Source organism: Martes martes (genome assembly GCF_963455335.1).
Source record: "Martes martes genome assembly, chromosome: 3".
Taxonomy (NCBI): domain Eukaryota; kingdom Metazoa; phylum Chordata; class Mammalia; order Carnivora; family Mustelidae; genus Martes; species Martes martes.
Window position 1 is genome coordinate 151,422,658 of NC_137890.1, and position 21,798 is coordinate 151,444,455.

Sequence of the window (21,798 nt, forward strand, 5' to 3'; positions counted from 1 at the left end):
AGATGAGTACCGAGCCGTTGGAAGGGAACCCAGGGCTGTGTGTGGGCAGCTCAGGGGCCTGGGTCATGCGGCGAGGGGACATTTGGTTATAAGATCGGCTATCTGAGACACCCATCGTGTGGGGCTTCTCAGCCGGAACCGCATGGGCCGCCCTCCAGCTTGTGGACACCGCGGAGCCCCCCAGCTGTTGGCCGTGGCCCATTGCCATCAGGGCGCCTTCACCTGTGCACACAGATGTGGGGCCCTGGAGCGAGCTCCCTGCTCCCAATCCCTTTGGATTCCACCTAGCGCCACCCACAAGCCTTCTGGAAGCAGCGGCCTGGAATGTGCTGTCACATTTCTGATAGTCTCACGGTCTCCGGCTCATGGAAGATGGCTGTTTGGAAGGGGATGTTTTTTTCATAGGAAAGCTCTGAAAAGTGACTCTCGCTTTCCACACCATGGACCCCACAGGTGGGCACTGAGCAGGACCTCACGGCCCTGCCCTCACACATGGCCGCCTTGATCCGATGCCAGCCCTCAGCCCCCACACCTGGGTCCCGCCTGCCTTCTGAGCAGCATCTCCCATGGGAAGGGCACACTGTTGCGTGGGGTCCGGACACCGCTCCCCTTCCTCCTCCTTCCTACACTGGCTTTGGGTCTAGCTATGCCTGCCTCTCTGCTATTCTGTCCCTGTGTTTCTGGCTGGAAAGGAGTTCCCTTCCCCTTTGTAGAAGGTGGGAGGTAGTCAAGTTTGTGCACAGTTTGCGGGTCCCCTGCAGCGAGAAATACCACACAGCTGCTGGGACTCTGCTGTGTGATGAGACAGGCCTGGCTTGAGCTCCAGGCCCCGCTGATGCTTCCTGCCCTTGCTCTGAGCCCTGTTGGGCTTGGCCATGGGGTGCTTCCCCAGCAGCAGGGCCCAGAGACCCGGAGGCTGGGTGGCTGGGAGGCCAGGAGACTAGGAGACTGGGCCGCCCAGAGGCCGTGAGAATGGAGGTTGGGAGGCTGGAAGGCTGGCTGCCAGGGCTGTCGCCATAGGGTGTGTCTGTCTGAGACCAGGCTAAGAGCCTCCTGCGGCATTGTCTGTGAGGGTGTGGCCGGCACCTTGCCCTTGGGCCGCACTTCCTGCTCGCACCTTCCCCATTTATGAGCTGGTGGTTGCCTCCTTTTGCTCCTCAGCTATTACTGCCACAGCTATGTCTGAGGTTTGGCGAATGTCCCTCTTATTGGCTAGCACACGCGCTCCCACTGCAGGGTTGTGGGCTTTATCTGGAGAGTGAGAATTTTCATTTTATGTATTTCTACAATGGTTCTCTTTTTCTTTAACATTTTCTGTGTAATGTGATGTGAACCTCCCAGAAGTCACAGACATGGTGGGTGACATATATTACGTCTTCACCGAAGAGAGCTCCGAGCCATCTGATACCCTGTTTTCTGAATTTATGAGCTCCTCTGGTTGGTAACAGAAACTGGGTGATTTGTACATTCTGGCGATGGCATCGTGGGAAATGGGGCCCAGGATGCCGCTGGGGCCCCTGATGGTGGCACCGCCCCCTCATTCCCTGTGGCCTCTGGTGGGAAAGAGCTCAGCCCCCTCCCCGGAGGCAGGGGGGCTCCCAGGGCCCACCCCTTAGAGCTGGCAGAGTATGATGCCTTCCTCACAGAACAGCACCTCGTGCTCCGCACGGCCACCCCCTCGTCCTGCTCACCCCGTGTTCCCCTTGCTCTGCCTTGCCTTGTGCTCTGGTTCCAGCCTGCGGGCCTCCACGTACCTCGGTGTCCCTGGCTGGTCCCTTGGGTGGCCACCATAGTCCCTGGGAACAGCCAGAGGGATGTGCCGGTCTATCCCTGTCTCAGGCACCTGATGGCTTGGATCTGGGAGAGTGTGCGTTAGATTTCCTTGCTAGAAAGTTCTGGGGCTGCTGGGACTGCCAGTGTGGCCCCTGTCCTGCACAGGGAGCAGGACGGCCACCCGCCCAGGAGGGGCCATGGAAACAGGACCCACAACAACAAGGAAAGGGATTGCATGCCCGTGGTGCTGCAGGCTGGGTGTGGATGCTGCCTGTGGCTTAGCCGCCATGTCCCCAAGCGTCCCATTCCCCCCACCCCCAGAACTTCACAGGTGGGGAGTCTTTGAGGGCCGACTCTCCCCACGAGCCCGTCAGTGCCACTGGCGTGTGCCTTTTGTTTACTGACAGCCCACCCATGTTTTCTCATGGGTCTTTCGCATTGTTGGGTGGCTGGGCTGTTGCGAGCAAGCCGCCGTGCCCTTCTTATCCAGGCGGGTGTGCAGACATGTCCCCATGGCCAGGGACAAGATTGTTGGGTCCCAGGGCAGACATGCATCTAACTTGGTGAGGAGTTCTCCCGGTTTTCCGGGGCAGCCATACCCAGTCTGGCCCTGCTGTGTCACTCTCCCAGCACCCTTCCCAACCCAGGCGATCACCCAGATCTTCACGTGCATTTTCTCCAAGCAGCTCGGTGGTTTTTATTTTAGTTTTTACTTCTGAGAAAGTCGGCAGCCAGGCTTTGAGCGCGGACCTTGCAGAGCATAGCCCGTAGGCAACACGGACGTGTGGACACCTGGCCCTTTGCTGCTGTTCATGTGTGTGCCTGTCTCGTGCTCCTCAGGAGCAAGACGCTGACCGTCTCTGTCCCCCTTCCCTCCCCACAGCAACAGCAGGAGCTGCTGGCCGTGAAGCATCAGCAGGAGCTGCTGGAGCATCAGCGGAAACTGGAGCGGCACCGCCAGGAGCAGGAGCTGGAGAAGCAGCACCGCGAGCAGAAGCTGCAGCAGCTCAAGAACAAGGAGAAAGGCAAAGAGAGTAAGTGTGCGGGCACGATTGCGAGCTGGGGGGCGCTGGGGCCTTGCCGGGGTGGCTTTTCCTGCGGCTCTCGGGCTCTGGGTCCCGTAGGCAGTGGCCCACGGGGGACCCCACCAACCCACCCCAGGCGGAGCACACTGTGTCACCCTTGGCTTGGGCAAGTGTAGCCCAGATCCGTGCCTTTGTTTGGGGCGTGCAGCACGGCCTCTGGCTTGATTGGAGCGTTCTAAAGTGTTCTCAGCAGGTGCAAAGCAGGTTTCACCTGGAAGTTCATCCTGGAGGTTTCAAAGTTCTTTCCTCTTGTGAGCGCACTGTGAGCCCCGTAGAAGCAGGCCTCGCTTTTGGGGTGGCCCGGGGACAGAGCGGGGATGCAGTGGCCGACTGCCTGCTTTCACATTGGCCCTTTTGACCCTAACGTTTGCTTTTTCTAGTGGCCGTGTTTGTATGTCTGAAGACCAGTGGGGTCTGTCATTTTCCAGGAAAGGAGATGATTCTGTATATTGTTCGCCCTGTGGAAGGTGATGGGGGCGGCTTCCCATGTCCCTGGGGGAGGAGCCACAGTCCCCGGCTACATGGTGCCTCCAGTGGGCTCAGCAAGGACCAGTGTCTGTGAGGCCTGGCGTGTCCTGCACACGGGCCGCATCCGCGCAGACTGAGGCCGAAGGCAGTTGTCTCCCACGCGCGTCTGTGCCTCTGTCTTCGGCAGCTTGTTTCCAGTGACACACCCAGGACCTAGACAGCAGTGAGAGTGGGTGTCACATTGCTGGGCTCGGCTCATTTCTGCCTGAGACTTCGGTGCTCGGCAGAACTCGTTTGATCCCTGGCGACACTGAACATGAGCTAAGACGTGCACTTCTCTCCTGCGTCGGGTTCTGGTGTGGGGACATTTGGGTGATGGACTTCTAGCACCTGTGAGCAAAAATAGTGGTATTTGCATATTTCAGTAACACACACGAACCTCAGAACCCCGTTATCTTCAGCTACTTAAAACGGTTAGCCGTCTAGACAAACCGTCTTAACAACCTGTTGTATAGATTTTAGACTTTAGATTTCTGTTTAGATTTAATCCACATGTGCATGACAGCATGCGACGTATTAAAGCATTCTTGTCAAGTCTGTTCTTTGAAATTATTTAAGAATCTTTTGTACTGTGTGTGATATATACACAGAAAAGTGCACACCCTCCAATACGTAGGGAACTGTTCACAAGCTCACCCCCCAGTAGAGCCCCTGGACCAGGACAGGAGCGGTGTCTGGGCCCCTGGGCCCTCCAGACCCTGCCCCTCCCTCCTTCCCAAAGGAACCCCTCCCTGGCACCCCACACCAAAGGCACTTTGGCCTGCTTCTGAGGTTTCTAGAAATGTACTCATTAACATGTGGCTCTTTGTGTTTGCCTTCTCTCACTCAGCACCCCCCTCGTGCAGTGTGTCCTTGTTGTCCTATGTAGCAAGAGCTCACTACTGTGGGTAGCTGCCTGCTGCCCCACTCACGGGCATACCACTGTGTTCGTCTGTCCTGTGGTCGGTAGGTATTTGGGCGTTTGCTAACCAGAGCTGTGACAGGTGATCCCGGGACACATATCCTTGGACATGTCCCCTGGTGCGGACGGGCAGGTGTGAAGTGGCTCAGGCTTCACACTTTAGGGAATGTGTGTGCCCGCCTCTCATATGTGAGGCCCAGCCATTTCTGAAGCACTGTCCCAGCCATGCAGGGCAGTGCCCATAGCCCGTGTTCCTGCTAGAGCTTGCTGCTGGCAACCACTCTGAGTTTGGTCTGGTTACCAGCGAGGCTCAGCACGTTTTCATGTCTCATGTCAAGTGCCTGCCTGTTCAAGCCTCTCTCTCATTTTTGTGGTGGGTTGTCATCCTTTTTTTTGAATTGGGTGGTTCTGTTCACGTCCTGGCCCTGAGCCATCTGTTGGTGTTCTGTGTCACACATGCCTTCTGCCCTGCTGCTGCATTTCCTCTGCCTCATGGCCCCTGTGTAGCACGTGGGCTTCCGCTCCTGGTGAGGCCTGACCCCTCCGTCTGGTCTAGACCAGAGTCAGGACCCAGCCCATCTGCCGCCATGCCTGCAGGCTTGTGTACATTTGCGTACCTGTTCCCTTTTGGAAAGGCTGGTGTTCTTTCTTCACCTATGTAGCCAGTGTATTTTGTTCATGTTCAGTTCATGTCTCTGAAATATTTGTATATATTTAGTAATTGGTTTTATACATAGAAGTAACCTTTCATGATCATTAGTTACTACAGTGTATTTTACTCTTGAAATAATATACTTTAAATGTATTTTCACTTTAATGGGCTGGTAGAGTTTTCAACGTAAGAAGCACATCAGGAGAGTTTTTATTCTGCATGAGATCTAATTTTTGTACCAGTGTTTGAAAGTAATTACTAGAACTGAGTGGTGTGCCTCATTCTATCGCACCAGTCCGGTGAGATGATGACTTCCAGGCTGTGATGGCCCATAGTCAAGATTCCAGGCACGAGGACGAAAGCCCATCAGGGGAAACTAAATTGCAGATTTGGGTTGGCAACAGACACACTTGGTCTTTGAGTGCAGACTTGTATCTGCGGTGGGCTAACGGGACAGGCAGGGTGGTCACGCTCATCGCCCTCACCACTGAGCCCACTGGCTCGATGACACTCTCCTCCATCCACAGCCCCGTGCTGGTCAACCACTGCATGTATTGTGTGTGTAGACTCCTTTGTGTTAAGAGACCTTCCTGGCCAAGGTGTTCCTGGGGCGCTGACCACCTGTGAGGGGTGGCACATGGTGTCGGGAAATACCCCAGAGGTCCTGAGGCTACTGGTCTGGAGTGGAGGGTGGGCTTCAACATCATTATTTCTAGAACTCCTTGGATCATTCTGGTGTGCAGCCAGGATTGAGAACCAGGCATCCAGGTGAGTCCTCTCGCTCGGTATTAGGAATCTGAATACCAAAAGGGCTCCGTGGCCTGTCACTGGAGACAGCCCTCTGTTCTGGGAGCCCACCCTCATAGATGACAGCACCCAGCCCTTTTCTGAGCCCTGTGAGAGGGGCTTCTGCTCGGAGGGCCAAAGCCACAGGTGTGCACAACAGGGCTGCATACTCCCTGAAACGGGGTCCTGCCCACTTTCCATCCTCCTGTGCTTTGCTTGAGCCTTGTTTCTGTATCCTACTTAATGTGTTTTCCTTTGGAGGAGGGAAGTCGTTGTTTATCAAAGGATGGGAGTTAAAACTGTAAGTATGAGCTAGTTGATGTGTGCCACAACTAACCTACAAATAACCAGGTTTCCAGATTGCTAAAAAGCAGCTCAGGCTAAATTAGTTCCTCGTAGTTTACCAGAATCTTCCAATAAAAATAACATCTTAAGCCTCACAAAATGTGAAAAGATTTGACTTCAGAAAACATTTTAGATCTGTTTACACGTCAAAAACAATTTCTTCCCTACCTACTGAACGTCCTCCCCACCCCAGCCGAAGCGTTGGAATGTTCTCCGCTTCCCTCCACGCTCGTCACTAGCAGCAACCCTGGTGGTTTTCAATTTGTGGATTTGGGTGGTCAGGTTTTATTATTAATAATAAACTGTGTACGGTTTGGGTATTTGGCACGCTCGTGTAGGCTTTGCAGCCCTGAGTGTGGTCTTGTGAGGAGACAGGCCTGGCAGGCCGCTGTGGTGGACGCCACTCGGGGGCTCTTATGTGAGCGGGGCCGCGGGCGGGCTCCGCAGCATGAAGGAGAGCCTTGTTCGCAGCAGCTAAAAGGGCGTTTGTGGGGGAATGCAAATGGCCTGGGGCGTCTCCCATTGGTAAGCATTTGAAAACGCAGTGCAAGGCATCTGTGCAGTTTCTTTGAATATTTAAGAATCTCCTATTGAATATTTAAGTGAATCTCCTATTGAATATTTAATTACAGTTTTGTTGCATTTGTAAACATTTACAGTATTTTTAATTTTAAATAATTCTTCAACTCTGTTTTACTTATTGATACCCGTTGACACTATGAGCTCTAAGGAACAGTGAATTCTTACGATTCGTGGCATTTCGTCTCATTCAGCACGAACACATGATCTCTAGCCAGGTTTTACTTAGCTTAACTACGTTGAGGGATCTCAGATACACAGATTCCAAGGGACAATCCAACAGAATGCCAGGCTTTGTTCTCTGAGGAGCCTGGAGTGAGCACAGCGACTTTTCTGTTTGTTGCTATTTACAAGCCCAGCCTGCTCGTTCACTTTGTTTAAAAAATAATTTTTTTAAAAAAGGCTCAAAGGACTTGAGTTGATAGATCCAACACCTGATCCAGAAAGTAACTCTGTCCCATTTGTGAAGTTGGGCCTTCCTCAGAGGCCCGTGGGGCAGGAGAAACATGAGTCCATCATGACAAGCGGTGTCTAGAAGCACCTTCTCCTCCCCCCGGGCGCCCAGGTACTGGGCCGGTGCCCAACGTGCTGCCTGGTCTGTACTCACCGGCCTGTCCCTTACATCCTGCCCCATGTGCAGAGGAGGCTTCGTCTTTTCTGTTTCCGTATCGGTCCCCATCGACCAGATCGGAATCTGGCACATAAAGCCTATCCAATGAATGAATGGTAGTCAGCATGAATTCGTTCTTGTTAAAAAGTGAAAATTAGAGCTGTTAGGTATTTGTGTACTGAATGTGTTTTATCGGTTCTGTAACTCTGTGTTAAGGTGGAAGTATCTGGGTGAGCCCAGGGTTGATGCACGGAAGTGTGGAGTCCCTGTGTTGTACAGTATGATGTAAAGTAGCTGGGATTCAAATACAAACTTTAAAAAAAAGGAGAGGAAAAAACAGTTGTTTTTTTACTCAGTATTTCCTAAGTGTTGGAAGAACTGCTCTGTGAGGCGCGTCGGGTTGAAATTGAGATCTCTCTAATAAGAGCGCCAAGATTTCCATATCCACGAAGAGAATAGACGATGAGAAAGCAGAAAGCAGCAGAATCTGCTGAGAGATGAGTAAACAGCTAGAAGGATGCTGGCTGTTCCTTGAATATCCTCTCCTGTGAAGCACGAAAGACAGACGGTCCCTCTGCGGTGCGCAGTGCTACTGGCGTTGGCCGCGGCCACGGCCATGTGCAAGTGTGAGGACGTGTACCCTGGTGGTGCCCGCTGCCCCTGGGAGGAGGGTCTGGGGAGTGCCCCAGGGGGCCGCCCTTGTGACCAGGTCACCATCTGCCCCCTCTTGTAATGTGGCCTTGGCCGGACACGTCAGGGCGGTGCCGTTTCGTTCCTGTTGTCTGTTTATGCTGGAAGGAACCTTCCTATATTCAGGGAGGTGGGCTTGGCTTGATGGGATCCAAGAGAGTCCATGAGGTGCTTTCTCCCACCCTGTGCGGGCAGAGGGACCACAGGTCAGTCATGCAACATATGTCCTCCTGTGAGGACACAGGTGACAGCTCAGGGGACAAGGGCTGATGGGGACCAGTGTCCCCTCCAGGGGAGGAGCTGCCCCTTGCCACGTTGTGCTGTGCTTGCCTGTTCCTGGGATTTAGCTGGGATGGAGGGTTTGTTCTTTGTGCTTCCTTGAGTTCTGGAGCCCGTGATGCCAGCCAGGGATACAGCTGAAGCAGGGAGGGTCAGAGGCTCCTGAAACATGGTCGTTGGGATCAGCCTGTCCCTGGAGTGCTCGCGGGGGCCTCACAAGCCTCCCTCCCATGGAGGGAAAGTGGATCCATGTTGACAGGTGTTTTCCCAGGTTTGGTTTGCTGGGAAACTCTCAGGAACGATCTTTCTCCACCTACCGAGACACTCTGCTACTTGCCCGACTTTGCCTTGTCCAGTCTCCTGCACCCACAGTTGTGAAGGACCGGAGGCCATCTTCTCTTCCTTCATCTGGGTCTTCCCCCTTGTGTACCCCCTCGTCACCATCAGGCAGTCTGATCACTTTGCCGTGAGGCCAGCAGCACCCGGAGGTGGAAAGAAACCTGGAGCTCCTCATGCCACTGTGGTTTCTTTTGTCAGCTGGGTCCACTTGTGAATTACCAGCGGATTTGCATTTCCCCTGCATAGACAGCCCTCTGTGCCCTCTGCCCTTCTGTGCCTCCCACCGTGCCCTGCATCACCTCTTGCTCCTGGTTGCAAGGCACACTGTGTCCTGACACGGGTAACCCTTGGCGTATGTCCTCAGCTGTCCTTGGTGCTGGTGCTTGGTTAGGGGTATGCCAGGTGACTGCATGTCTGGGCACATTATATGCAGATCCCTGTGTCCATGCGATTTTCTGACAAGCCCACTTGTAGACTGGAAACAGGCTCTGCGTGTTCTGGATCAATGTTCAGTCTGACTCTGGCTACCTTTGGAGGGCAGTGAGCCGCGATGCTCAGAATCAGGGGTGATTTTGTGCCTTTGGTCACCCATAGACTGGCCTGGCCATGTCCGTCCTCCCGTGTGCCCTCTGCCCAGTGGCCAGCACATGGTGTGCACAGAGCTCTGGTGAGCTTCTCTTCTTGGACGCCGATGGGGTCATTTCCTCGGACCCTGGGAAGGCCCAGGACAAAAGCCGGTATGTCGTGATGGGAGCTTCTGAAGGTGCTTTGGAATCAGTGTAGTGAATTTTCTTTGTGTTTTCCTTGGATGAGCTAAAATCAGACCCTACCACAGCTATGGAGGACCTGGTCCCCAGGGGTCCATACTTTCTGACCACCACCCACCACCCACAGAAGGCTCTCTGTGACGGAACTGTAGGGGCGCACTGCCTCCGAGAACGCAGACACACCTACAGCTAGACAAAAAGTCTGTGAATGAGAGCGTGTGCTGGGGGTGTGATAACAGTGGCAGCAAAGACAGTTTCTCTAATGATATTAACAATTTATGAGCAGTTTGTCAAAATACCTTCAGAGTCTCACACCAAAACCCATTTCATGTGTATCAGAAAGAAATGTGAAAATCTAGCAACAGCAAGCAGCTCAGTGAGTGAAAACCCAGCACTGGAAAACCAAGCATAAAATAAAACTGATTATTTACCAAACCAGCGAACGGAAGATCAATTTCAGCACTTCCAGAAAATGGAAGAAATTGCAATGAGGAAACCTGAGCAGACTACATACAAACTAGCATTTGAATATTAAAACGAGGACAAATCCCAGTATTTCCTTCCTTCCTTGGGGGAAACCTGGTCCTTACCTCCTGTGTTTGTCCTTTACTTTTACACCTGGAAAGCCTCCCTTCTGACAGTGCTGGTGGCCACCCATGTGGGGTCTCCTGCCGAGCTTGACCACCACTGGCTGTCCTGCTGTGTAGCCGGTTCTGACACTGTCTACCTGGAGGATCAGGCCCACGAGTCTGGAAGTCTAGCTGGAAGTCCAGGCTGCAGATCAGATGTGTCCATAGCCCCCTCCTTGGGCTCGTTGAATTTGTCAGAACAGCTCACAGAACTCAGGGGAGTTCTGACGTAGGTTTACTGGTTCATTGAAGGGTGTGCCCAGGGACTCAGGTGGGCAGCCAAATGGTGTGATACGTGTGGGTGAGGTCTGGGCAGGTCCCGAGTGCTAGAGTCTCTGTCCCCGTGCTATTGGTATGTGTCGCGTTCTTGGCACACGGAAAGCTCTCTGAACCCCATCCTATGGGACTTCATGGAGGCTTCCTCATGACCAACCGTTAAGTCCATTGCCAGCCCCTCTCCCCTCTCCGATGGCGCTGAAAAGTCTAAGCTTCTAATGATGGCTCGCTCTTCCAGTGACCAGCCCCTTCCAGAAGCCTCCCAAGAGTCCAGCCACCGCATTAGATCAGGAGTTTGCAAGGGTTTTAGGAGCCTGGTACCAGGAACCGGGGGCAGGTGTGTGTGTGTGTGTGTGTGTGTGTGTGTGTGTGTGTGTGTGTGTGTACACATACATATGTATGTATCTATACAGACAAGCACATGTACGTATGTATTTGCACATATACACATATGTGTACACACACACACACGCTATCTCACAAAATTAGAAAATCATCCAAGTTTTGAAAGGAAACAAGAGACCAGGGCAGAGGCTTGCACGCAAACATGGAGGAGAAGTGAGAGTTGGGGCCAGGGAGCCTGCTGCTTTGGTTAGACCCTGCCACTGGTTGCCGCCTGGGAGGCTCCCCAGACCACATGGGGCTGATGATACCTGCTCACAGTGCTCATGGGAGCTTTAAATGTGCAAGGCCTAGTATAGGAGGCTCACAAAAGATTTATTGCTATAAAACCTACAGCTCAAATGGGTGAACATTTAAAAGGCAAACACACAGACCCACCGTGCCACCCCCAAACGTACCACGAGAATACTCTGCAAGAAAAAATACTCCAAGGACATAAAGATACATCACAAGAGCAAAAGATAACTACTTGCCCGGGGAGTTATCAGGGACCACAGTGAAATACCAGCTGCCCTTCCCATTTGCAGCAAGTGACAGTTGCCAGTACTAATGAAGACAAAGTCATGTGGTGATCCTGAGGACTGACGGATGGAGGTGTGGGGTCAGGTGGTGATCCCGAATACTGATGGAGACATGCAGTCACGTGGTGATTCCGAGTACAGATGGACAGAGATACGTGGTGATCCTGAGTACTGATAGAGATGCAGGGTCACGTGGTGATCCTGAGTACTGATGGACAGAAGTGTGGGATGATCCTGAGTACTGATAGAGACGCGGGGTCATGGGGTGATTCCGAGTACTGATGGACAGAGACATAGGGTGATCCCGAGTACTCATGAAGATGCAGGGAGCCTGCCCGCTTGTGGCACGTGGTTTTCTGTGTATGAAGTCATTTGGGAAAGCAATTAGAAGATGCTTTGAAGGGTGCCTGGGTGGCTCAGTGGGTTAAGCCTCTGCCTTTGGCTCAGGTCATGATCCCAAGGTCCTGGGATCGAGCCCCGCATCGGGCTCTCTGCTCAGCGGGGAGCCTGCTTCCCCTCCTCTCTCTGCCTGCCTCTCTGCCTACTTGTGATCTCTCTCCCTCTGTCAAATAAATAAGTAAAATCTTTAAAAAAAGAAGAAGAAGAAGAAGAAGATACTTACAGGGCTATAAGGTTCTTTTTGTTAAATATATTGATTTTGTTGATCTTTCCTAAGCAAATCCTCAATACAATGACGTCTGTTCATGTTCACGGCAGTACGGTTTCGAACAACGACAATAACAAGGACGATCTAAAAATGCCTTCCAGTCAGAAATGGGTTTGTAAAATGTAAACTGTGCTTTGCTCACCTTCTGAAGTGTCTTTCCGCCATGAAGAATCCTGGTTGGTTCTGCACAACAGGAACTATGCTGCTCACAGGTGGAGGGGTGGGTACAGGCATGCCGTGGAGTCCGAGCCCGGCCCCGAGGAGCATGGATCAGACGCACACGGGTCTTACGATAGAGCGGTGGGTCAGGAGTTTGCTTTGTGGGTCTGTTTCTCAAAGTTGCCTGTTTTCTCTTCGGGGCCGTGAGTAACCATCACGCAAGAAAACCACAGAGCACATGATTCTGACTTTAGTAAAGCCTGGTGAACATGCTCGAAGTGAGTAGTCGATGAGCTGGAAGGAACAGAAACTTCCCTCTAACATGAGTGGAAATGAAGCCGGCTCAGTTTCCTTATACACAAGTATTGCAATGTGCCCGCCCAGGGTGCACACTCCGTCCCTCTCACTGGCGCTGAGGGGTGTGTACAGAAGCACTCTGAGCGTCTGCTGCTTTTGCTCCAGTGAGAAGGAAGCCACCATGCTGCCAGCACCGAATTCAGAATGGTCTTTTATGTAACAGTATCAAACTTCCCTTGGTGGTTTTGTGTTAGGTAATAGGAAGTCTTCATGCTGACGACTTCTGCATTTTAGATGGGATGCAATTATGTAAAATCTTCATGGAAAGAAGCCCTCTTATTAAAACTTCTCCCATCCTTTTCCTTCCTTTGAGAAGCCGTCACGGCATCAGCAACATCCTGAATTAGAACCCCGGGCCTGTCTGCACACCTCCGCTCCCTGTCAGGCAAGGAGACCCGCGGCCACCCTACACTCCTGGGCCGCAGCTCCAGTGGGTCACCTGTCTATGCTTCCTTCTGCGCCAGGTGCGGTGGCCAGCACAGAGGTGAAGATGAAGCTGCAGGAGTTCGTCCTCAATAAGAAGAAGGCTCTGGCCCACCGGAACCTGAACCACTGCATCTCCAGCGACCCCCGCTACTGGTACGGGTAAGTGGGGGCGTGTGCAGGCTCCGAGCCTCCTCTCGGCGGCCCGAGTGGCACCCGGTTCTTCCCCCAGCGAGGCAGGGGATAGGTGTGGACAGGAAGGCTCTGCGCACAGCCGTGAACACAGGGTAACGAGCAGTCCCGCGGGCCTTGCGCAGGGGTGGTCTTCCAGATAGAGGGGGCCCATCTGTCAGTGAACGGACTGACGCGTGCAGGGCCGGTGCCTGGCCGTGACTCTCCTCACCATATATTTTGGCTGCAAAAGGAGCCACTTAACCTGGAACTCTGGTTCTAAATTGTCCGAATGCACCTACTGAATTTCGACCCGGTGTTTTATTGACTGCTGGGTAAGCCCACAGCAGCTGTGGCGTATTTTATTTCTGCGCTAGGAACCCTCTCCCAGAGCAGGCATGATGGACAGAGGCCACCAGGGAGCCTTGCTCCTGCTGACAGTTGAAGAAAGCTGGCGTGGCGTTGCAGAAAGCTCAGAAGTGATGCCCACGTGCATAGGGATGTCCTCTGAACATAAACTCGCTGCAAGGGGCTGGCCATGGCCCAGGCCACGTGGGGCACGGAGGGGCAGGTGTACGTGGCTTTAAACCATGATCAAGGGTGCTTTGCAGGCTTTGCTTTGAAATACAGTTTTCCGCTGTTTTCGAGGATAATTTCATTTCTTACAAAGAACCCATAGGGTAGTTTTTATAAGTCAAAATATGGTTATCATTAATTGTGTTGGGGAAAAACATATCTATCCTCAAGCTCTCAAAGGGGCAACTATTTGACTAAATCAAACACCACCATGTCCCCCTGGGATGGTCCCACATATCCTGGCAGACGACGCCGTCATCAGTACAACCGGAAAAGAATATTATTCCAAGGCAGAGAAAGCGGCCCTCATGCCGTGTACCGCCACAACATGCCACCAGGTCCGGAAGGCTGTGTTCACGCCTGTTTGCACATGCGTGGGCGTGCACGCAGGTCAGCCATGACACAACTCCCACAGCAGAGCAGAGGCAGCGGCAGCCATGGAAATCCACAAGCAAGACCGCGCGCCCACATCCACCGCATGCAGGATTCTTTGGAAACGCCAGTAGCAGTACCTGGTGACCCCACGTCTGGGCCCCCAGACAACCGGGGCTGCTGTGGGAAAGCTGCAATGTCCCCTAGGGGTGGGGCCACTGGGTGACACCCCCAGGAAAGCAGTTTGGGTAGCCTGTGAGATGGTATCCATGGGGTTCACACTGAAGACAGCAGGAAGAGGAGCGGGCACTGGGGGGATCTGAGAGGACAGGCCAGTAAAGGCGCCAAGAGGGCAGAGGCGCCCTAGGACCTGCTGGGATGGAGCATTTAGCAGCAGTGGCTGGCGGGCTCGGAGGGTCAGTCAGGGACACTACTGGGGAGGTAAGGCTGGCAAGGGGCCAGGGGACCGGAAGCCTACAGAAGTTGTGGGCCAATCATGTCGGAGTTCGAGGATGGTAGAAGGTTGGTGCCAGGTTCCCTGTGAGCGGGCCAGAGCCTGGGACGGGAGACCACTGGCCGGAACGGAGGCTGTGGTGATGGGTCACATGTGACAGGAGAGTGTGTCACCTCTAGTCCCAGGGGCTGTGGGGGAGGGTGGGTCCCAGCAGAAAGGGAGCCCTGCGGAGAGAGTCTAGAATGGAGGGAGGGGCTTCTGGGGAGGAGCTCCGGAGCAGGAAAGGGGGAGAGAGGGAGGGCAGGTGGCTTTCCATCCTGGGTTGTGGGGGTCCCAGGAGGGACTGAGGCAGCTGCTGCCTGGGGAACAGGGCTCCTCAGGCCTGACCCGGACGCGGCCTGCCTGCCCTGGGTTCAGCTCCCTTAGGGGGATTTGGGGCACATGGGCTGGAGTGGGGAAGTCAGCCAGGGGACAGGTTTGTTTGCACTGAATTTGGCAGCAGTCTTGTGCTGTCACTCTAAACCCAACATCACGGAGTGACTGTCGCATTCACTTGCTGTGTGAAGGCAGAAACACGGTCAGAAAACTGGGCCTTTGTGGAGGAAAAACTAAACTTTGACCTTGGCTTCACTTCACCCGCAATGATTATTAGCCCAAATGTAAACCCAAACACAAAAGCTGAAACTCCTAGAAGAAAAGATAGGAGAAGTTTTCACAGCCTGGGGCAGAGGTAGACAGAGTTCTTAGGACACTGCCGTCTTGATCATAAACCAAAAACTCCAGCGATGGACTTTGTGACAATTAAAAACTGCTCTTTCAAAGGCACCATGAAGAAAATAAAAAGGCAAACCATGGACTGGAAAAATATTCACAATGCCTATAACTTCTCACAGGGCTTATATCCAAAATATATAAAGAGTTCCTGCCACTCAATAATAAAAAGATAAGTGATCTACTGAAAAAAATATAAGCAGAAGATTTGAATTAATACCTCAGAAAATAAGACCTACAGATAGCCAGCCAGTCCCTGAAAAGATGGTTAGCTGTCAGGGAAATGCAAATCTCAGCCATTGGGTATCACCACCTCGCACCCAGTGGGGTGCCTGGAGTTTAGCTGGCCAAGCGGTGAAGATGTGGGTCCCGTGGACTGTGGCATGCAGCCGGGGGAGGCGGAGTGGTGCAGCTGGTGGCAAATGGTCCAGCAGTTTCTCATAAAGGTGAACGTGCCCCCCTCCCCTCAAGACACTGTCCTGCCAGGGTCTGCCCCAGAGGTAAAACTTCTGTCCGCACACACACGTGTTCTTGGGGTCCCGGCTGCATCGTTTGTTGCTGCCAAAGAACGGAAGCAGCCCCAGCACCCACCAGAGGGAGAGCACAGGAGGCAGTGGGCCTCAGAGACAGGACGCTCGGGCGGAGAAGTAACATGGACCCCTGTTCGGGGACGCAGGTAAATGACAGTCTGGAGTCAGCAAGATAAATCTAGCAACAAAGCCAGCTGGTGACTGGGCTAGGGGCCCCAAGTTCGGCTGCGGATGGCATGGGGTCCTGTCGGTGGAGACAACGCGGCTCTGTGTCCACGGTGGTGGTGGCCCCCCACATGTCCCTGGGCCCAGAGATGAGGCTGTTCTAAAGGAGATTTGTTTGCGGGTGCTAGACATGGCAGACTGCAGCACCTCAGCACGATGGAGATAATGTGAACTGTTCACTGACCATTTTAGGCTGATCGCACATTGAAAAGATTGTAACGGGGATGTATTGGGTTAAAGAGTGTCATAAAGTCAATTCAGCCGTTTTTACTCATTACAGTAGGTCTGCTGTGCCATTTGAATTGCATGGGTAACTCACATCATCCTTGCACTGGGCAGTGCTGGTTAGGCGAGGGCAGGTTGTATTGAGGTCACTTGTGTAAGTCTGACTTGGCGGGAAAGGCCGGCTTTGGAGGGCTGAGGCGGCTGGATGCCTGCATAGACTTATTCCATGTTGCAGCCTGAGGAGGGCCCAGAGAGCCGAGGAGAGGGCGCTCCTCTCTGTGCTTCCGTCTGCACCTCCTTGAAGACCACATGTCATCCACCAGTGGCCCGGACGCTGGCACAGGTGCCACCAAGCACCTCCTGCCAGGCTGTGACCAAGGGCTGTGACCGGGGCCATGACTTGGGGCCGGGAGCTGGGGCTGGGCCCATGGGCAGGGCTGAGGCTCATGGAAGGGGCCACCCTCAGGTTCTGCTCCCCTGTGTGAGGGGGTGGGGGTGTCAAGTGTGCACATGGGAGTGTGTGAGGGTCTGTGCATGGGGTGGAGTGCACTGTGTGAGAGCGTGTCAGTGTACAGGTAGGGAGTGTGTGAGTGTGTAGGTGTGTGGGGTGGGGTACATGGGACTGTGTGAGCATGTCATTGTGTGGGGAAGGATGTCTGTGAGAGCATGTCAGTGTACGTGTGAGTGTGTGAGCATGTCTGTGCGGGGTGGGGTACATGTGACTATTAAGTGGTGGACTATTAATGTGTCAGTGGTGGGGGAGGATGTGTGTGAGAGCATGTCAGTGTGCAGGGTGGGATATGTGTGAGGTATGAGGGTGGGGTGCAATACTGCAGGTGTGTGCAAGATGGAGAGCGTGTCAGTGGGGGATACGTATGGAGTCCAGGGTCAGGACTTCACTTTTGCTCACCTTCCAGGTCCTCGTTCCCTGGGACACACGTGCACGGTCCCTGGGGAGAGGGGATGACAGCAGGTTTTCCCTGGAGCCGCCCACTCAGCTCTGTGGTGGGCACCTAGGGACGAGCTCTCGTCCAGGGGTCAGAAGGGTTCCAGGCGGCTGCATGGTGGGGATGTGAGTCACTCCCTCGAAGGCTGGGGGCTCTGCGCTGACAGCCCCGGCCTCCTGCACGCTGGCCCGGCCCCATATCCTGGGGCGATGTGGGACTGCTGTGTGCTGAGCCCAGGTCATGGCCTTGCACTGTGGCTCTGAGGGCCCTACGAGAGAGGGAGGGTTTCACCCTGTCAGTGTCTGCAGAGAGCAAACCGGAAGAGAAAATCTATTAGATCTTGAACAAATACAGCTTTTCTAACTTGTGGCTTCTTTATAAACAGTGTATAATTGAAGTCTAACAATAGTAGTTATTTTTTATAATACTATTCTACCAATAATTATTATTCACACTTTCGGGTCACAAAATGCACACACAGGTCTTTCCATGCTTCTCATGAAAGAGAAAGCGAATTCCTTCCCACATTGTGACTTAGCACTAAGAAGTTTGAAACCAGCTAAGGCCACATTCCCCAAAGGACACCTCAGAAGACGTGATTTGGTAAAGATAGTGTTGACCTCAGACCTTTTTTTTTTCTTTTTTAAGATTTTTTTTATTTATTTATTTGACACAGAAAGAGAGAGAGTGAGAGAGAGCACAAATTGTGCAGGAGGGAGAGGGAGAAGCAGACTCCTTGCTGAGCAGGGAGCCCGATGTGGAACTCGATACCAGAACCCGGGGATCATGACCAGAGCTGACTGAAGGCAAATGCGTAACAACTGAGCCACCCGGGGCAACCACCCTCAGACCTTTAATAAGATTGTCAGACAGTGTCCCCCTGACGTGAGACCAGAGTTGTCTCAGTGGAAGCACAAGTAAAAAGGAGGGCTTCCTGCCTAAGGAGGTGACCCTGTGTCATGGGTACAGTGGTGTGCATGAGCTCTTGCCCGCTACACAGCCTGGCTGGGCCCCACAGCCCAGATGTCCAGGCTGTACTCAATGGACGGGTCTCTGTGATCAGCCCGCAGTCTGCACAATTTTATTCTCCCATATTTAAATGATCCACCTGTAAGCATTTAAGAGCTCCTATTCTTAATTCAAATAACACAGGTGCGTGGATGTGGAGTACTGTGTATTCAAATAAACAGTTGAACAAATTCCAAATAAGTAAGTTGGCAAATTTGCTTCAAGCCATTAAGCAGATTACACAGTTTAAAGACTCAACAAAATTCATTATACCTAGGGTGGGAGCTTCCAGGACATGCCGATGGTCTTCCCGAGGGCTGGCGGCACCCCATTCTCAAGCCCCACTCCCCTCCCGCCCACTTGAGCCTCCTGCTGGAGCCAGAGCCTGCCTCACCATTTCAGGATGCTGAGTGTGCCTGGCTAGTCACTGGAGGCAGTAAATATCACAGACCCACTTCCCAGCACAGGGTGTTGCCTCCTGATACCCACCATCCCCCAGGAAGTGGGGTGACGGTAGATTTTGTTCCTCTGAAGGTACAGATGAACACTGGGTATTTTCTGCTGAAGGAAGAGCCCCTTGGGGACTCCAGACTTGACCATTGCTTGATCCAAATGCACCCCACCAGATCTCAGCTGCCTGCAACCATGCAGGTCCTGTCCACATTTGGCTTCCATGGGCCCCCGAGGACAGGCCCTTCTGCAGCTGGCTGTGGCCTGGTGGCCTGGGAGCAGCCCTGCAAGGAGCCACCCAAGAGGAACAGGATGCCGGCCGGCTTCGCACCAGGCCCTGTTCCTCTGGGCATAGGGTTCGGCTATGGAGGTGCTGCTCAGCCTTGGGTCGCGTGTTCATTATTGGTTTGTGTCTCATTTCAGCCTTGGGGCAGACAGGAGCCCATCCCCTTGGTCGGCCAGAGCTGATCCGGGGCTGATGTGTCTGGCGGGCTTCTGCCCCTTATTGACTCATCGTCTGCCTTTGCCTCTTCTCTCCAGGAAAACACAGCACAGTTCGCTTGACCAGAGCTCCCCACCCCAGAGTGGGGTGTCGGCCTCCTACAACCACCCGGTCCTGGGAATGTATGACAGCAAAGATGACTTCCCGCTCCGAAAAACAGGTCAGTGCTCCTTCCTGCTCTGAAAAACAGGTCAGGGCTCCCAGGCCCAGGGCCTGGGGGCGGGGCTCTTGACCGGCCCCTCCCACGTGCCCCACAGGGGGCGGGGCTCTCAACCGACCCTCCCACTTTCCCTACAGACTGAGTCAGAGGGAATCCCTGCTTGTGCTTAAGTATTGGCTTTTTGTATTAGAGCATCATTTTTAAAAATAATGTCCTTAAGCATTGCTTTATGATTCATACCCAGAGCAACGAGCCTCATGTGTGTACACCTACGGCTTAAAACTCACACTCATTTATAAACAACACCCAATCTTACCCTCCTCTGGTTGGTGTGCTCCACTTTGTCACAGCCCAGAGCATCCCCTGCTGGGCTCAGGGACACAGCAGCTCCTGCTGATTCACATGAGGCCTTGCGGGAGCAGGCCAGTCGGCCTGTGGCCCTAGGGGCTGACTCTGGGCGGGGCCCGGGGGGGCATCCCAGAGTGGGAGGAAGTCTGTTCAAGAAAGAAACTCATTGTGTCCTGCAAGGGTATCTCAGGAGAAGACCTCGGGGTGTGTGTGGCCCTGTCACAGACCAGAAGAAGAAGGGTATTCACACTCCAACAGGCTCCCTTGGACTTTTGCCAGCGGTGATGGTTTGAGTGGGCAGCGGCTTTTAAGAAAGATCAGAGTGGCCATGGCCAGGGCTCGAGGGTGGCCGGAAGGGCAGGGGCCAGAGCGGGGGCGTCCTGCAGAGGCTCTGTCCACCACGAGGTGTGGGCAGGCTAGGGCGAGCTGTGGAGGATTGGGTCCCTTGGTCACAGACATGTGGAGCCTGTGGTCGCAGGGCATTGTGGGAAGTTCCTGCTTAGCGGAACTGAGGCCCGTGTGGCACAGCCTTCTCTTTGTAAACACAGATTTTGTTTTATCCAGAGGATTTGGGTTGCTTTTAGACAGATATTCTTTAAGGCAGTGAGACACCAGCATCTTTACCTGAGTGATGAGGCACTGGATGACAGGGCTGGGGGCTCATATACCACTCCATCCTAACAACAGAGGACTTGGAGCCTCACCACAGGCAGAGCTGGGGCCAGAGAGCTCGCTGTGGCACTCAGGGAGCAGAGCCTGAGTCTAGAGCCAGAAATTGCAGCAAGGCCCCTCGATAGTGCTTGACTGACACTCAGGTGTTCGAGATCGAGTGGCTCCATCAGAATGGCCACAAGTCCAGGACCCCAGAGTCCTGGACAAGGATGGGAGAGGCGTCTATGGAGCCCCTCTGAGTCAGCGGTGAGGACCCTGAAGGTATGGGCAGGGCTTCCCGTCGCCTGTAAACCCTCCCCTGGTGAAAGGGAAGTTGCCACTCTGTCCTCTTCTCCTCGGTGTGAGTGTGTGATTCTCACCCTTCCATGGAGGACAGCCATGGGTTTCACCCAGAGAGCCCACGCGCCCAACAGGAAGGTCTCTGTCAGGCGCTGGGGGCCAGTTCTCCCAAGGTGGCCCCCATCCCCACTTCTGGAACTTCGTGCTGTATTGACCTGAGCTCAGATCAGCAGAATGGCAGGTCACAGGGAGCAGCGGGCTCTGTGGAGAGAGGAAGACCGTGCGTGCTCCCAGTGCCCTGGCCCAGGAAAGAGAACAAGGAGCAGGGAGTCTCCCTCACCTTAAGGTCATGAGGGTGGCTGAGGTGCACAGAGGTCATGGGCTCCGGCAGCCAGCAGCTTGGGTCAGATCTTTCCACTGCTTTCATAGCTCTGTGTACCCTGTAATGGATTCCTTAGGTTCCCCTGTACTCAGTTTGGCATCAGTAAAATGGAGCTATGCACACCTATATCCCCCCCCCACCCCCACTGCTGTGGATACGCTGAGCAGACAGCTCTTCCTCCTGCCCTGGGTGTGGCAAGCGTGGCCCCCAAGGTCCCAGTGGAGGAAGCAGAAGGCTGAGCACCTGGCCACCAAGCTGAGCCACCCACCTCTTGCTGAGGGGCCTTGCCTTGTCAGGAGACACCTCTGACTCTTCCCCTGATGTCCCAGGGAAGGGCAGCGAGCAGCACCTACCTCTCAGGGCCCTCCCAGGGCTCCCTGGCATGAGCTCACCCCTCCCTCTCAAAATAGAAATGGGGCTGCCCATCAGGGGGTGTTTGCTTTGGTTCCTCCCCTCTCCCAACCACACAGGGCCCATGCCACCTGGACACTGGCTTCTGTTACAAGACACAGAACGTGACGCTGACCACTTGTAGCCGGGGTCTCTGGAAGACTCTGGATGCAGGACGGCCAACTCCACACAGCCACGGTGCTGTTCCGCCAAGCTGTGTGGCCTGTGACCTTTTGTCTCACGGGCCCCGTCATCCCTCTCAGTCTCTGCGGCTGCTGGTTCCTGTGCTGGGAGCACAGCCTGTCACACCTATTTGCCTTGAACCTGGCTGTGCCCCAGCCCCCCACTGCCCTGGGACATGCAGACCCCTCGTCACCCTCAGGGAAATGCCCGTGAGCGCATGGTGCTCCAGAAGAACTTAATTAAGATGTGATTGCATTATCAATTTTTCAAGAAGACATCACCAGCGCATTAATAATATTAATAATAGAAAGATTTCAGAAGAAATGTTTAAACCACTTAAGGGAATGGAGTGTAGTTAGGTGTCTTGTATCATCCTGAAAGTATC

The 21,798-nt window shown here is 53.7% G+C and overlaps 1 protein-coding gene across 2 annotated transcripts in view; it reads left to right on the forward strand.

The window, feature by feature from the left end:
* Nucleotides 1-21,798, forward strand: part of HDAC4 (histone deacetylase 4) — a 150,688-nt gene that overhangs the window by 50,937 nt on the left and 77,953 nt on the right. For both annotated transcript variants that reach the window (XM_080799746.1, XM_080799747.1), the window contains 3 exons: nucleotides 2,657-2,807; nucleotides 12,810-12,930; nucleotides 19,038-19,159. In XM_080799746.1, the coding sequence (XP_080655872.1) occupies nucleotides 2,657-2,807; nucleotides 12,810-12,930; nucleotides 19,038-19,159 (394 nt within the window). The remainder of the gene's footprint in view (nucleotides 1-2,656; nucleotides 2,808-12,809; nucleotides 12,931-19,037; nucleotides 19,160-21,798) is intronic.